The sequence below is a fragment of the Choristoneura fumiferana genome, chromosome 12 (assembly GCF_025370935.1).
Source record: "Choristoneura fumiferana chromosome 12, NRCan_CFum_1, whole genome shotgun sequence".
NCBI lineage: Eukaryota > Metazoa > Arthropoda > Insecta > Lepidoptera > Tortricidae > Choristoneura > Choristoneura fumiferana.
This window is the reverse complement of record NC_133483.1, coordinates 20,333,163-20,349,793: the sequence shown is the minus strand read 5'-3', so window position 1 is coordinate 20,349,793 and position 16,631 is coordinate 20,333,163. Positions and strand designations below refer to the sequence as shown.

Below are 16,631 nucleotides of genomic sequence, written 5' to 3'. Positions count from 1 at the left end.
TTCGAAGATGGCGGATGTAGACAATATCTAATTTTGCTATTTCTGTTTCTTTGGCTAGTTGAAGTATAATTTTGATAGTGTTTTATGCGGCGATTAACCTTAACAGTGATCCCAAAATCCTATATTGCTCTCGTGTCTAACATTTTTTAATGCGCAAGTGGTCTCCTCGTGGTTTCTGGAATTTTACTATCAAGTTGCAAAAACTACAATTACCGCACAACGTCCCTCTCAAAGAGAGTTTACCTTGACACTGGCGAAATTGTCCTATTAATTAGGACAGAAAAGCCATATTTTAAAAGAGAAGAAGAAGATGGAAATACCGACCCTGTTTTTCACCCACCCATAGAAGCTCATGTCAGTTTCTGTTAATTAGAAAGGTTATTCCTATTAATATAAAAAGTTTTAAGCGTTTCTAAATTTTTCAGACATTCGCCATTATGTCATTATTTGTAATTTCGTTAGTTTTCATTAATGCTTTTGTACTCAGGTTAATACGAGAAGTAAGTAATGAAAAAACAATCCCAAACGCGACACAAGTTGTTTTACGCTAGAAAGAAAGAAAAAAATGTTTATTCGGCAATATGCATTAACTTGTAAGTAACATACATCAGGTAAATAATCTAATGTTTAAGTAAACTTATAGCTAGCCGAAAGGGCTGGCAGCTCAGCAATGCTGAGGTACGGAATCACCACTGATTTTCAGCTGCAGCTAAATAAAGCTACTAAACGCTACTAACGCCATCTAGCTATAATGACATTCCAGCTGTCATAGAACTCTCGTTATAGTTTTACGAGTTATAGGCTAGTTATAGTATATACAATACAATATACAATTGCACACCTTATGCAAGCACAGATAAAACAGGTAACTCTTTATTGCACACCAACACATAGCAAGCAGTACAGAAAAACAGAGACTTTCTGAGGTAAGCAATAGGCGGCCTTATCGCTTCAGAACGATCTCTTCCAGGCAACCTTTACAATGGATTGGATGGAGAAGTACCTAAGGAATAAATTTTATCAGGTGGTGAATTTACATTACATTACAGCAATATCAAGATATTATAGTATACAATATATAATATTTTAAATACAGTCAGCTAATAGTACATTATGCATCAAGGGGCGTAAGAAGGGGATTACTAACGAGAGTCTATTAGAAGCCCGACGCCGGAGGCTGTGTTTTTTTTTACAAAATTTCTTAGAATGTTTACTGAATGACTTTTGAATTTTTACAAGCTTTTATTTAGTTTCACCTGTTGTCTGTAATCAAATCTTAGAAGTCAAATTGACATGAAATAAGCATAGTTATTTTCTGTCCTGTGGCAACACCTAACCTGACCTGTAACCTAAGGCCGTATTGCCTAACGTTTCTGACGATCGCAGTCGCAATCAGATGACAGTTTTTGTATGCGAAATCTGTCATTTGATTGCGATCACGAGCGCCATAAACATGGCCTCTGATAGTGGACCAGGATCGTCTTTGCAGGAGAGAACTCTGCAATCAACTTATTTCTTATTAAGATTTTGCTAATGATCGTTTAAGATTTCTTCTAGACACAGACCTCATTATATAAACGGTCTGTGCTACTAGAGCAGCGGACGATTTTTATCCAGCACCATTTTCAATTTTTTTTCTGGGATTATCTCAAGGTGTTTCAGTTAACCATTTAATTAAATGCACCCAGCCTGCAGTTATTTTAAATGACCCTTGAAATTCCTTTTCTTCGTTTAATAATTCCTGTCATCAACTCCCTATTATCTCTTTTTACAATAACGATGAAAACCATAACGATGCCACGTTATGGTTTTCTTTAGTCATCCAAACTCATATTTATGAAAGAAATACTATGTAAACTAAGAGCTAAATTATATAAAATGTTCTATCTGTCACATCCAGAGGAAGAAAACCATAAGAAAGTTGCTTTAATACAAAACTACAAAGCTATGACGACCTAAATGACCGAGTTTATTATTTAGCATTCAATATTATCACGTAGAAACAAATATAAATCAACCGCGATCAAATAAAAATACCAACAGACTCATAATTAAAACGCCGGACATTTTTATGTCGCTACTATACCAACAAAACATTTATAAATAACGACACAGTTAATTGCCAAAAATATTTTATCGCAGCATTAATACAGAGAATTACATGAAATATAAAGAATTAAGCTTTACGATTGCGACTGTTCAGAATCACAAATTACGAAACCGTTTCTCTGGGGACATATTAATTAAGCCATTTCTATGAAATGCACACGACTCCGAACAACCAGATGCCATGGAACTAAAAATACACTTCCTTTTCCGCGCGAGATCATAACTATGAAATGTTACACGGACTGCTCGCTTTATAACAGGCTATCGGGTCTACCTGTAACCTACCACTTTAAAATGACCTGCCCACCCTTCCTTTACTTCAAGCAACTCCGTATTATTTAACTAAGATGTAAAGAGAAGAACGGATCAAAGAACATTGGACGCGTTAAAAGATTCGAGAGATACTAAAATCGGGTAGCCATGACCATCTGGGTCGTATCATATCGTCTAAATATAGACGAGGGACTAAAATTTTATGGTGGTCTTACGGAATGTTGACTTACAATTTCGTATCTAAAAAGCCTGTTCCATACCGTAATGGCTCAGTTATTGCTTTCTGAACTTTCAGTGAGCACTTTGGTGATTATTTCTGAAATGTTTATTTGCTCTATCATGCAGTAAATCTGGGAGATTCTGTTCAACGTGTTTTACTCCCAGCTGTGGTCCATAACAGTTTAAAATAAAGAAATGGGATCAAATTCTAGCAAACTGTTACGGAACAGGGACAGTTTCGATTACGTTTTGAGTTAATCCAGTGATAATCGACGAAAAGATTAGAATACGTTTAGAAACATTACCATAATTGCAAAAGGTGCAACTCCCCCGGCGAGCGCGATCCAATACCCAAATGGAAAATGATCAATCCTTATTTTGTTTATAATAGCAATAAATCATTTTCGTGGTCCCCGTTGACTCGATTTCAATTTCCTATGTCTGTTTATCGAGCATTTGATAAATAGCCCCAGGCCGCCTTGCCAGTTGTTTGGTTTACTCAACAATTTCTTTCTCGTACCACGTTGGGTTTCACGCTAAATAAATCTGCAATCTCTGACATATTTGCTTATAAATTGGCTATGTTTATCTCTTGTTTTAGATTGATTGTTATTTATTGGGTGTCATCGTTCAGGGAATTGTGTCGGGGCTCATGCTCCGAAACTTTTGGTGTGGGTGTGCTATTAAAATTTTCCGATCGAACCCATGATAGATCGGTTGCCGCTCCACTTTGCCCAAAGGATTCATAATGAACAACGAAAAGCAACATTTCAACAATAAACATAAAGGTAGTACAAGGAAGGACTCGAAAATGTACATCGTTCTACTTATGTAAAGCACGTTTCCTTACACAAAACGCCACGTAAACTCCTTATCGGGCCTGAAAATGTGTATCCACAAGCCATCAAACCCGAAATCATTACTTAGAATTTATTCAAGCTTTGTATAGAATGTGGACCATCAGTAAATTACCCACATGAAAGGTGAGACTCGAATGCCAGGAACGCAAGGGCTATTCATCCGCGCCGACGCCCGCCCGCGGTACTTCATTAGCCTAATTGCTGGCATATAAAGGGGAAATGGTTGAATTTTATAGCTGCTTTTCATCTTTTGTTACCTAAACATCGGTGTTAATTCAACGTTAAGGTGGAGTCGGATTAACTTGAGTGAACGTAAAGTGTCATTTGGGGTAGCGCGCGGTTTGTTTTTTGGACGTATATAACGAAGTGCAGTGTCGTTTTTAAAATATCTACGTGATTTCGGATAGAATATTGATTTTGTGTTTAAAGCTCAAAATCAATATAATGTAGAGTGACGTTTTATGGCGTTAATTATCTATTTCTGCTCTTAACAAATATTCAAGTGGCTAAATTATATTCAACAGATTCATCAACAAATTTTATATCTGCGTAAAAAATAAGTAAAATTAGAAAAAGATTCTGATTACATTTTTGTCACTGGCATACTGAAGACTCGACATTTAATCATGTTTAGTAACATTGCCTATTATGTTTAGGTTTTGTCCTCTTCACGAAGTTGAATTCCGCATCTAATTCAAATTCTAGTATATACCAATAAGTTCAACCTTTTTACCACTGCAATGACCTAATAATTTGAGATAACATATAATGTAAATACCAATTGTTTCATTTTCTCTCTCCGGAACAGTCGCTAAAATGCACATAGTGAATGAAATTTTCTTCCACGATATATGTTGAGCCACTGCAATGGAGCTATTTCGAATTTAAGAACCTAGAAGAACAAACAGAAACAGCACCAAAATATAATTTGAATAGTATCCTAATTGCATTTAACGCAATTGATATTTCAATTCCTGCTGTGTGAACTAAACATAACGCAATTAAACGCATACAGTTGTATCTGATATCAATAAATCCATAAAACCCGAGGTCCCATACGGTTTACTGCCAACCGAAATTTGAAACGCGATAAATCATACAGCTACTTCATTACTCCCGTCAGTCTAACCGCGTAAAACAGGAATTAATTTACGATCCGAACGCTTATCGGATTAACGGTCAAATTTGTACTCAGTGTAAACATTTGTCAGTGCCAGCCGTACACTGCAGCGAGATTGCAGATACACAATCCAATCGAAATTCACAAACCCTTGTCGCGTTACCCATAACGCTGCAGGAGGGCTTGCGGAATTAAATACACTCAGGATTCAAATACGCGAAATACTAACTCTAAACTGTTTGATACAAAGGTGGGAACAGCTTGGTCTGCTTTAAGGGGAGCTTGGATGTAGTTTGAGTTCGCCTGCTGCGCTCTCTCGACGAGATCACAACAAATCATTGCCGGCCCCACCTCTAATAGTTACATACGTATTGCTTTTTGTATGAACGATACAAGATACCGACTTTCATCGCGAGTGTTCATGTGGAAAAATAATTAACTAACATCACGTGTTGATGTAGTGACACGTTGTTTTCGTTTGGTGAATGGTCGCTGACATGACATGGGATGTGAAGGTTGAAGGGCGAGTAAATAAAAATATTTATCTTATTTGTATCATTTTTGTCTTTCATGAGTCCAGGTTTATTACACAAGAATTTTATTAGGTGGTATTTTCTTTACAGTTTTCTCTTAAAATAGCTAGGAATTATTGTGCTCATTTTCCCTCAGATATAATTTTTAACGACGGACCTTATGTATTAAATGTTATTTTGTTTTGAAATCGATTAAACAGCTTGTTTCAAAAATCAATTATATTTATCTTTTTGGAATAAGAAAATGAAATTAAAATCATTTAACTGTTTCACGAAGGTTTTTGCAATTAACTAAACACCTTACTAGGAAATAAAAGACACCTTCTAACCTCAAACTTTCCTCAAGTTAGTCCGACTTCAAACGTGCCCTATCTTATTTCAAAACTTTTAACTAATTCGGCCCAATCAATCTTTCTACTACACGTAAACGTAACCGAAGCTTAACAAAGCGTGCCCTAGTTATGGTCGGCAGGGCCTGTTGGACAATTATCTCGTATCGGCTATGAATCTAAATTAGCAATAACTCTTATGATATTTCCATTGTTTAAATTTATTATCGTTTTATTCGAGACCAGTGTTAATTGTTAAATGCTTTTAGTTGCGCAAGATATGATCGGTGATTTTAGTCTAATGTAAATTGGTATATTAACATCTTTGGGATTTTCAATAGAGTTGTTAACTATCTAAAGTACTGATTTTAATTTTATTAGTTTCGTTCTATTCTACTTCTTAATGATAATTGCTTTTAAAAGCATTTATTTGTAGGTTTGTAGGTGTATTATTGTCAACATTTATTTCCTTCGAAATGTTACAATTAACCAGTTTTTTAGTCCCAGTTAGATCTGCCATTTTATTACTAAGCTTTTAATCCAAACCACCCTTCAAAATGACCTTATCACGTTCAACATCAAATTGCTTTTTAAAAGTGTTCAAATTATTACTAACTGCGAATCGCTCAAACTGCCAGGTGCAAAGTTCCCCTTCCAACTTCGCTTAGTTTGTTCTTTATGTAACCAGTCAAGTGGTACCTTTCAAAGGCTTTTGAATTACAGTCTGTTGGAAGTTGTCTGTGCAAGAAAATAGTTGCGCAGTTTTGATATGTTTCTTTGTAAGCGTGTTGATGGAAGCTCTTTGGCGGTGCTTCAGTTATTAATAGATGTAGAAAATACAATAGCTAATTTGCTCTGCTTTTTGAGTCAATGTTTCTAAAGTAATTGCAAATTAAGTCTGCAAACTAAAATGAACCATAATTTTTAATCGAGGGACTAAAATAAGCCAATATGTACCCGAGATGGTTAGCCACCCGAGCTTTAGCGAGGGCGTCTTTTTATCCGAGGGTTTATATTGACTTTTTGGTCTCGAGGCGAAAACTCTATTTTTCACTTCGATTGCGAGAATAAAATAGTCTGTACAACAATTTCAAAGTTTTCGCGGTAAGTATTTTTTTTCCAACCAGACGCAGATATAACAAAATCGCATCGGCGAAATGGTCCATACACAAACTGGAATAAATAGAATAGCGCCACCTTCTATGCGGAAAATGCATAGAACTAAGACCACGTAAACTAAGAACGTAACATTTCACACACAATCACAATCATTTCATTTCCTGGTCCACACATCTTATTTTACCTATGCCAAAAACTAAGCAAGTACTGGCTGTTTGTGTTTATCTGTCACTCGAAATAAATTAAAAAAATAATTACTTTTACTCCCTAGGGACTAAATTTCTCACTTTACTCCCGCCTCATAAGGCTAGATAGACCTACTTGTAGAGCATGAGAAGCAAAAAATTCACTTTTACATTTGGTGTATGAGAAGCAAACATTAACTTAAACGTGAAATAAATAGATAGAAAGATTATTTACCACATCATACGTGGCTCAAAAAAGGAGGAACAATATAAAATCCACATAGTAAGTAATTCACTTTATACAAGCATTTAAATAATATTCTTTCAACAAATTGAGGGCTATGCGACGATGTCGAGTAAAAAGGCTGACTTGGCTTACACTACATAGGAACCTATAGTGCTGATATTTTGTTGGAATCCTGAGGTGCTTCAATCTTTACTAATGCCAAATAAATTATGACTAAAAAGGAACAAATCATCTTGGATTCGCAGTTATATAAACCAAATAAAGGAAATAATGAAAATACAGACTATAAAAAGAACTGGTTCCCAAAGGCTGAAAATGCATGTCCCATAAACTGCACCTATAAAATTAGCCCGCGCTATAAAAGGCAACTATGTGGAACACACCGTCGCCTCGTTTTTAATTACTCTTGCAACGTTCGAGATCGTTATCGAGTTACCGAACGATGACTTTATTTTACCTTCCTTGTATACACAGAGAACCATTTACAAGCCTTTTAACTGCTGCATAAGAACCAAACTTGAACGAAGTAAGACAAGGCAGATGTGACGTTATGATACTGTTGATCAGTATCTCGCCAATATTGCAAATAACTTTAGGGCGAAAGTTTTTTTAATTTATTTTTATCGATACTTTAAATTGATTTGCTGAAAATGTTCTTTTATAACTTTTCCTTATATATTACCGCAATAATACCACAGTTCGTTAGTTAGTTACACTCGAAAGCTCTTTTCAACTCTCTCTCCCGTTACCAAAGTGTCATAAAAAACATCCCTTAATTCAAAAAGACCGGCTCTTTCACAGCACCAAATTACACAAAAAATACTCGTTAAAGCTAACCGCCGCGAGCCCAATCGTAAACTTGGAGACGATGACATAAATAATATTAAGGCATGCTGCCAGAAACTTGTACCCACTTCCATTCTGACGCTCGAAAACAAATTTACATTTACAAACACGAAAATTGTCTTTCCATATCACATCGTCAACATAGACTTCGAAACTTGACTCCTCTACAGGCTCTACTCCACGTGCATTTATATCTTTGTCCTCAAAACTTATCAAACAGCTCATTTTGTGGTTGATTTTATAGTTTCTCGGAACCCTCAACGTTTTTTTTTATTCATCGCTTCCTCAGTTAATAAAAGTTGCCAAGACAGAAAATGGAAGCTAAACTTACTTTGTAATTTATTATGCTTTGTTTGGTCGTTGAAGTCTTTGAATGGCCGAGGAAATGTCGGTGGTTGCGAAACGGCAATAAATCAAAACGCGAAAATGGGATGAAGGCTAATGTTTGGAATGAGACGTTGCAACAATATTAAGTTGTTTACAACGCTAAATAGCACGGAGCTATTTTGTTCGCGTCTGCTTAGACGGCTTGAGAATAGACGTACAATATGCCGCTGGTTGGAAGATGTTAATTTTCGAAATGTAGTTGTTTTGCGTTGAGGGTCGGCCAAACTAATATTTGAAACATGAGTACAACATGAGTACTTATTGTTGTTCCGCTATTTCAATGAAAAACAGTTTATAAATAAATATAAATTATTTATTTCAGATCACAAAAATCCATATTATTTGTTTATAGAAGAGTTTGAACCTTAATTAAAAAAAAAATTGTTTGACTTAATACTTTTCCATTATATAAGAACTGTGTTCGTTTGTTATTTACTTAATTTGTCATATTTTCTAGTAAACAAATACATACAACAAAAATACAAAGTTAACATCCTTAATATTAATCAATATATAGGTAAGATCACTACAATCGATAAACATCATTGACGATTTTCTCAAAATACTGAAGATGATCTTAACTTCTACAATAAAAAAGAGTAAATTTTTTCAGCTTAGGGTCTTATAAAATTAATCAGAAAACGTCGAAAATTAATAATAATAAAAAATGGATAATACTTCCACATCCGCCACATTTCGGCCGCTTTGCAACTTACAATTTTTGCTTGCCAGCTTTTGACTTCAATCGCCTATTCCAAAAACTGTTTTAAAATAGAAAGTTCTGATCAACACAAGCTACCTTATTCTTAAAAAGCAAAATTTTAACTGAAGTGAAAACAAAGTGACGGGTAACTAGTATCCTGACTCAGGAAATCCACGTTACAACAAACGAAAGCTGCTAGCAATCATAATCAGAATCTTGGCAACCGTTCTGTTATGAAGTTGGCACCAATTGTTCGTTTGTCCCCAGTTGCGGCGCACAGCGACGTGCCTCTCTACATCGGCATTGCGGTGGCCGTCGTTGTGTTCTTAGCCGGTGCTGCTGTGGTCTACAAGCTTCTGCAGAAGAAGACGAGGGACCACTCCTTGTATACCATGACTAGGACAGGTAAGGATTTGATGTATTTTGAAGAAACTTTCATCAACTTTGGGTTTAAAGATAAATAAAAAAATTCAAACCTTTTGTGTCTACGACAAGTGTCCAATATGTTTTGATTACCACAGTTTTTACAGAGCAACAAAATTATCTTACTAGGTTAAGGTAGAGTTATAGGCTAGGTTTCCTTTCTCTTTTTGAGTAACGAATTCCTAAAAATAGAAAAATCTTCTTCCAATAAGCCAAACTATTTACTCTTTACTCCCAACTGAATTTTGTCAACAGATTTCCAACCAGAAATGTATCCGACAGTAGAGAAGCAGTCCCTCTCTCTCGCTCCAGACCTAATGCAGCACCGGCCTCCAAGATACGAACATCCCCAGCCCGACACGAGAGCTGAACACCATTATGATGTACCGCATCTAACAAACAGGTACGCTTTATCTATAACCATTGGCGTGCAGTGCGTCGATTCCAGGGTAGACAGCTGCTAGTTTGCGCCTGCAGCAGCTCGCCAGCCCACCGCAGCAGTCTATAATGCTAAACTTTAGGAAAACAGAGCTTTACTATATACAACTTATGTGGCTTGTCCAATTGCGCGTTCTGCGTTAGTAAGATAATTTAGGACTTAATTCGGTTTGGCGAGCCGTAATATTATGAGGGCTCACGCTACAAAATAACGTTTTAAATATTTTAAACTGTTTTTGTATTGTAAGTATTTTATTTTGGTCCGGGTCACCGTTATTGAAATTCACGTGGATAATTTAGATTAGCGTAACGGATATTGGACACATCACAAAGGAAACCTATCTGCAATTCGTAGGCTTTCTAGGTTCAAGAAATTGAATAAGACTTTAATGAGACAGTCAGCCGAGACTTTTGTTATTGTACCTATAATGTTAATACATACTTTACATAGCTATATTGCCTGCATTTTCGTTTTATTTCTGATCGTTCAGCAAACAGTTTTTGGAAACCTAGCTCTTTTTAAACTATTTTTTGTAGCATTTAACTTATTTTTGTCATTGTTTTAGCTACGCTTCTCCAGTAGATCATCAAATCACGCCTTGCGCATCAACCAAGGGGCAAAGTGATGACTATGACAGCAAGCCATACAGTGAATCTGAACATTCCGTCTCAAGTTGCTTTACTAGCTGTAAGTATATACAAAATAAATACCGGTATAAGATGACTAACCAATTCTTCAAAGAATACCTAATTCGTAAAAACTTGCATGTGAAACAAGATGAGCTATTCTTCAAAATTGCTTTTTGAAATTCCGTCTACCTGTCGCCGAATTATTACCATGACAGACAACCTCTAGCAATAAAGGCACTCCAGCACTCAGCATTCTAAAATTTCCTTTCTCAAATTCAAATATCTTTCCAGCGGGCTCCATGTACGATGCAGCGAACGAATCCGTGACGTTGCAACTAGCGGAACTCGTGTCTAACTCGCCTACTTCGCAATCTCTGTCTGTATCGAGTTCCGGCTCGAGATTGGCCTTGCCTGCTGCCGGGGTAGCACTATCTGTGCCCGAATCTGCTCTTAGTAGGGGACGGAGGGAGCAAATGTATGTTGCTGTTGTGAAGGATGACAGATATCGACCGAGGCTTGGTAAAGGTTCGTAAATTTTACATTGGCATACTCTGCATGATGAAACTTTTTATGCAAGGTCTGAATTGAATATGCATTCATGAGTAGTTTTGTCTAGTTTTGTAAAACTAAAAAAATGGAGATGTTTATGTTCTTAGATATTGTGATGATTGAATTTGCGGTTAAAAAAAATAGTCAGTTTAAATATTTCTGTGAGTGGGACACTTTTGTTAATAATCTCTAAGAAATTATATTTGCATAAAAATTATTAAAACACCGACTTGTCACTCATCAAAAACCCTATAATTAACCATGCCAACAAAACAGCAATCGGAATGCTAAAAATGTATCGCCCGAAGCGTGACAGTTAAGTTGTACGCTTGTATTCAACACATCGAAACCGTCTCACAACTAATTCTGCCCCGCAGGTATCACGCAGCTCAGTCCGGTAGTTAAATGCGGACCTCCACGCCTTCAATTAAACAAACCAGTCGTCCTACAGATCCCTCATTGCGCGAGTCTCAAACACGGTTTCTGGAACCTCGCCTTGTACGCAATAGACCATAGCAACAAAGATAACACTCAACCACAATGGAAGAAGGTCGTTGGTCTCGGCCAAGAAACCATCAACACGCCAGTCTTCACACAACTCGATAGTGAAAAGATATACCTAGTGACAGACATGCTTTCAACTTTTGTTTTAGTGGGAGAGAGCTTCAATGGGAAAGCTGTTAAAGCGCTACAGTTAGCTGTTTACGCTCCGGCGGCTCCCAATGAGAGCTGCTCGGAGTATAGTATAAGGTTGTACGTGTTCGAAGATACGCCGTGCGCTCCGTACTATTGTCAGGAACAGGAAAAGAAACTAGGCGGTGTACTACTTGATAGGACGAAAACACTCTTATTCCAAGATGGAGGTTCTAACTTATGTTTAAATTTGGAACACATCAGCCCTGGCTGGAAAGCAAAACCAGGCATAGGATATCAGGAAATACCGTTTAACCATGTGTGGAGCTCGCACTACAATGCCCTACATTGCAGTTTTGTGCTCGAAAGGACCCACGACTGTGACACGATTGATTTCAGTATCTCCGCTTGTCAAAGGACCAATCCATCTTACAAACAGACATTCCGAATATCCCTCGAAGACATGCGAAGTCGGTCACCACGCGGTCGCTCACCGCGCGCCGAATCTCAGCGCAGCTTCAACATAACTGAAAATCTTTTGGAGGCTCGCATGTGTAGGAGCGACGATGGCGATAAAAGGAACGTTACGGTTAGCGAGGCGGGAGTCAACGAATGCGCCAGCGAGGGGCCTTTTAAATTGAGTGGGAGGATAAAACGTCAGCTATGCGCTATATTGGATCCGCCGAACGCGCGCGGTAATGACTGGAGGGCGCTTGCGGCCCGTTTGGGAGTTGATCGTTACACAACGTGGTTTGCCACTAAGAGTTCTCCAACTGAGACGATTTTGGAACTATGGGAGTGCCGAGAACGAGGACCAGGGGCCACTGCTGCGCTGGCTGCTGCCTTACGTCAGATGGAAAGACATGATGCGGCTGATTTGCTACAAGGTAGACCTTCTTGGTTATGAATTGGTGAACTTGTTAAAACGAAAGAGGCCTAAGTCTTTGTTAGATAATCGCATCGAACGCTTTGGTTGAATGTTGTAAATTAGAATGAGCAAATCAAGGATTTATATGGATGACATGTTGGTATATTCTGAGTAGTTTAAATGTTACGTTAGTTATAATAGTATCGGCTTCGGCCTGACCCCCTAAGTCATAAAAAGTTACAAATCTGTTAGAGCAGTGTATGTTTTGTCTGTGTCTGACAAAGGCAAATGTCAAAAAATGAATGTTAATTTAACAGAATCTTAACAACCGATTATGAAGAAGGGGGGGCAAGTTTGTAAAATTGTGGTAGTATATTTTGTATAGGACATTATTACGCTGTAGATAAGCGATGGGAGAGTAAATTATATTATTATAGTAGCAATAATAGTGCCTACGAAATCTTTTAAAGAAACACTGCCAACCTGAGATTGGCTTTTGTTATTCCGTTATTTTGTAAGATTTTGAGTGTTCGTTGTATTCTAAATTGTCTAATTTCAATTTTGTCACAAACATATAAGTTTATATCGTTTGGTTCAAAGTTTTTATAAAGGCTTACCTGCAGTAAATCTAAATCAGATAATTTTTGCTTTTACACTTTTAAAAAGTTAAATCAATTTTGAATTTTTGACATATAAAGATTTCTTCTTTGATGCTTTGAACTAGTGCTTTTGGACTTATAGAAAGTTCTGTACCAACATTTTTGTTTCAACGCTTGAGTATTATTCTAAATGTGCCAAATCTCAATTGCCACGTGACTTGGCAGTTTTTAAACGTACGCTAACTAATCTGAGCTTACTGTTGATCTTAGCGTTTTTAAATTTGTAATTATACAAGGAAGACTAAAGCAGCATTTACTACTTAACCACTGTATCTCACTTAAATTACTCATCGATTCCTAAGGCAATCGAAGTCAGTCAGAGCTACGACCTGAGACCTTATTGCCTAACACACAATTGTCACAATCGTTTCCAACACTTCTTTATGTCACACGGCATAAAGCGAGGGTAGAAAGAGATGACAATACAGCGTCTGTGGCTGTATTGTCTTAAGCATGGGCGTCTGCGATTCACCATTTCTTTCCCCCTTCTTGCAATACCGCGTGATAGAAAGAAATGGTGAAAGCGATTGTGATTACAAGTGTGTTAGACAATAAGGCCTGGCGGCGACAACGCATCGCGAGCGGCGCGACGAACCCAACTATCACCACCACCACACTATACCGACACGTTTCGAACTCATCTAGAGTTCATTCTCAGAGAAAAATGAACGAACGAACGGTTGACGGTTTGGAACGGAACGGGAACAAAAACTTATTCAAAAATACGTATGACATTTCACTGTTTCGGTTCATTCGTCTATGGGTGCACGTCTAGACCATGCCATGGACAAAAAAGTCGCTGAGGGTCGTAGCTAGGTCGCTTTTAAAGTAGGGCCAGCGAGAAGAGATAAAAGTAATTGTAGCAGGAAAGAGAGCGACATACTAATGGTGACTTATCAGACAAGGATGAATTATCTCGTCTCGTTAGCTTTGCTTGAGTCTATTTAAAATGGAAAATCTTAGATCACTTTCTGTATATAAGTAATAGATTGTAAATAATTGTATCGCGATCACGGTAGAGAAATAACCATGGTTCTGTAAAGTATGCCACGACACGAGTAGACTATATTATTATATTTTTGTTAAAGTGATGACTATTAATATAAATGGATCTGTGATACTTGAAATAATATGAAATAAATTATGTTTAACTGTGCAATTTTGTTGTTTTATTATGTTTTTTTAGGTTCATTGAAATTGTAAATAAAGTACTATAATAATGCGGGCCTAAACAAAAAATAAATAAAAAGAGTCAATAAGTATATCTTTAAAACCTTATTTACACAAATAACTCAAATGCTTTAAAATAAAAAACCTAATAAATCTGTTTTGATAAATTTGAAACTTTTAACACACGACCAATGTTTATTAAACGAGAACGATTCAAATTTAGAACACTGTACTTTTAAAACACGCGACAAATTATTCTTTATAAATAAACCACATCCACATGGCCAGTTACAAACAAACGGTAGCCTTCCCTCCCTACAAAAGCATTCCAAATTCAAATAACTTAAAATAAAAGAATACTTAGCACCAAAAGTCGAAAAGCAATACTGGCAACTTGACAAGCGAGGAACGAAGTAGATAAATTGCGTTCCAACAATGAGGTTGGATGGATGTAAATAAGGTAAAGTTTTTGTGTCGGTAGAAATGTGAGCAGGTGCAAGCAGGCTTTATGACGGGCTGGTGCTTCACACGTCGAGAGGCGTGTGGGGCGAGTGTGGGCGGAATAACAGAGAATAAAAGTAAGTATACCTATATATTTTGGCTGTCGCAAATTGACTGTTAAGTATCTGTGTCTCTGAAAGATATTTATTATACATATTTGACAGAGCTTTGAGAACTTGATTGAGTTAGATGTCGATTGATGGGGAGGTATAAATTTAATGTTCTGATAAATTTATAATAATAATTAGGACGAACTAAGAAATTAGAGAAATAACAAGGAGATTTCCGGTTTGAGCAAAAGGCAGTACCTAGTCTATTTTATTTGTAGGATAAACTTGTACGTTGCATAATACATTGCAAAAAATATGATCGAACTATCAGAATCCTAACTAATAATTATTGCGAATTATTATTGGCCTGAGAAGGACATTGATAGTTTATAATATTTCATTTAAATTTGTGTAATTCCCGTTGGCGTGCAATAAAGGAATTCTTCGCAGACGAAATCCCGGGCAAGAGCTAGTGAAGTTGTGCAACAATGCTAGTAAAGCAACATTAGTAATACCTAATTAGTATCTATACGTAGTACCTACTAAGCAATTAGTACAATTAACGCCTGGCCACTTTCAGTAATCTGATACATGTCGAACTATTTTTAACCCCCGACGCAAAGGGAGTTATAAGTTTGACCGCTATGTGTGTCTGTCTGTCTGTGGCACCGTAGTACTTAAACAGGTAGACCGATTTGAATGCGCTTTTTTTAATTTGAAAGCAGGTTTTCTTACAATGGTTCTTAGATATGTTTCATCAAAATCGGTTCAGCCGTTTTTGAGATATTGAACTTTGAAGTGACAAAGTCGGGGTTTTCCAACTTTTTGTTGGTTAAGTTATAGCATTGTTGTTTACTGAAATATAGTTCTGAAATGTTTAGCTATTTCTGTGTTTAACTGTAAAATTTTGTATGCCCACATTTTTTACAAGCGGCTGCCTCTACCCGCCGTAACTGCCACCGCACCTTACCACCACATTTCGGGCATACATTTAAATACATTATAACGCCATTTCGGCTAGAAGGGCTATAAATAGACAGGTGCAGTAAAATAAAAAAAAGGCTGCTACTGTCAGCTTTGGCCCTCAAATTATATGTAATGACCAAAAGTTTTTTGGACACCCCGCCAGTGCTGTCACTTTAAACGTTCTTCCCTTTTGAAAAAAAGATCGCCCGAAGAATCCAACTCAGATGAGCAGCGTTCGGGAAACTTTGTGATGTCTTCTCGTCCAATATTCCATAGTGCCGGAAAAATAGAGTCTTTTAATCAGTGTGTGTTGCTACTCGGGGGTGTAGTGGCTTTCAGCGTCTATTCCTGTGAGTCGACCATACTTTGAAGCAGGAAACAGCATTATAAGAGCATTGATAGCCTATAATCCTCTCACCAGTGGCTCCAGTGTAGCTGTTAGCACACAGCGGCCACACCCCGGTGAACCACATCGATTCGTGGGCTATGGTTGAGGGGGATTTGAGTACTGTGACATTTACTATCCTCATCTCAAGTGATGTAAAGTGTAAGTGGCAATGGGCGGGCCACATCGCTCGAAGAAGATAGCTATTGGTGGAGAAAAGTCCTCGAGTGGCGACCATGAACCGGAAGACGGCATGCCTCCTACTAGGTGGACTGACGACATCGCCAGAGTTGTGGCCAGTCTCTCTCGCTCTCCTCTCTCTCTCTCTCTCTCTCTCTGACTTACAAATTGATTCCCAAATTGTTAATTTATTCATTCATAAAAGTTTGTAACTAGGCCACAGGCGTAAGAGTTTTAACTTTAAATCAA

The 16,631-nt window shown here is 37.3% G+C and overlaps 1 protein-coding gene across 3 annotated transcripts in view; it reads left to right on the top strand.

The window, feature by feature from the left end:
• LOC141433582 (netrin receptor UNC5C-like) overlaps positions 1 to 14,289 on the top strand; it is a 146,736-nt gene extending 132,447 nt beyond the window's left edge. For all 3 annotated transcript variants that reach the window (XM_074095687.1, XM_074095688.1, XM_074095686.1), the window contains 5 exons: positions 9,198 to 9,335; positions 9,609 to 9,756; positions 10,358 to 10,479; positions 10,713 to 10,946; positions 11,348 to 14,289. In XM_074095687.1, coding sequence (XP_073951788.1) covers positions 9,198 to 9,335; positions 9,609 to 9,756; positions 10,358 to 10,479; positions 10,713 to 10,946; positions 11,348 to 12,510 — 1,805 coding nt within the window. In that variant the 3' untranslated portion in view covers positions 12,511 to 14,289. The remainder of the gene's footprint in view (positions 1 to 9,197; positions 9,336 to 9,608; positions 9,757 to 10,357; positions 10,480 to 10,712; positions 10,947 to 11,347) is intronic.
• Positions 14,290 to 16,631: the final 2,342 nt, after the last annotated feature.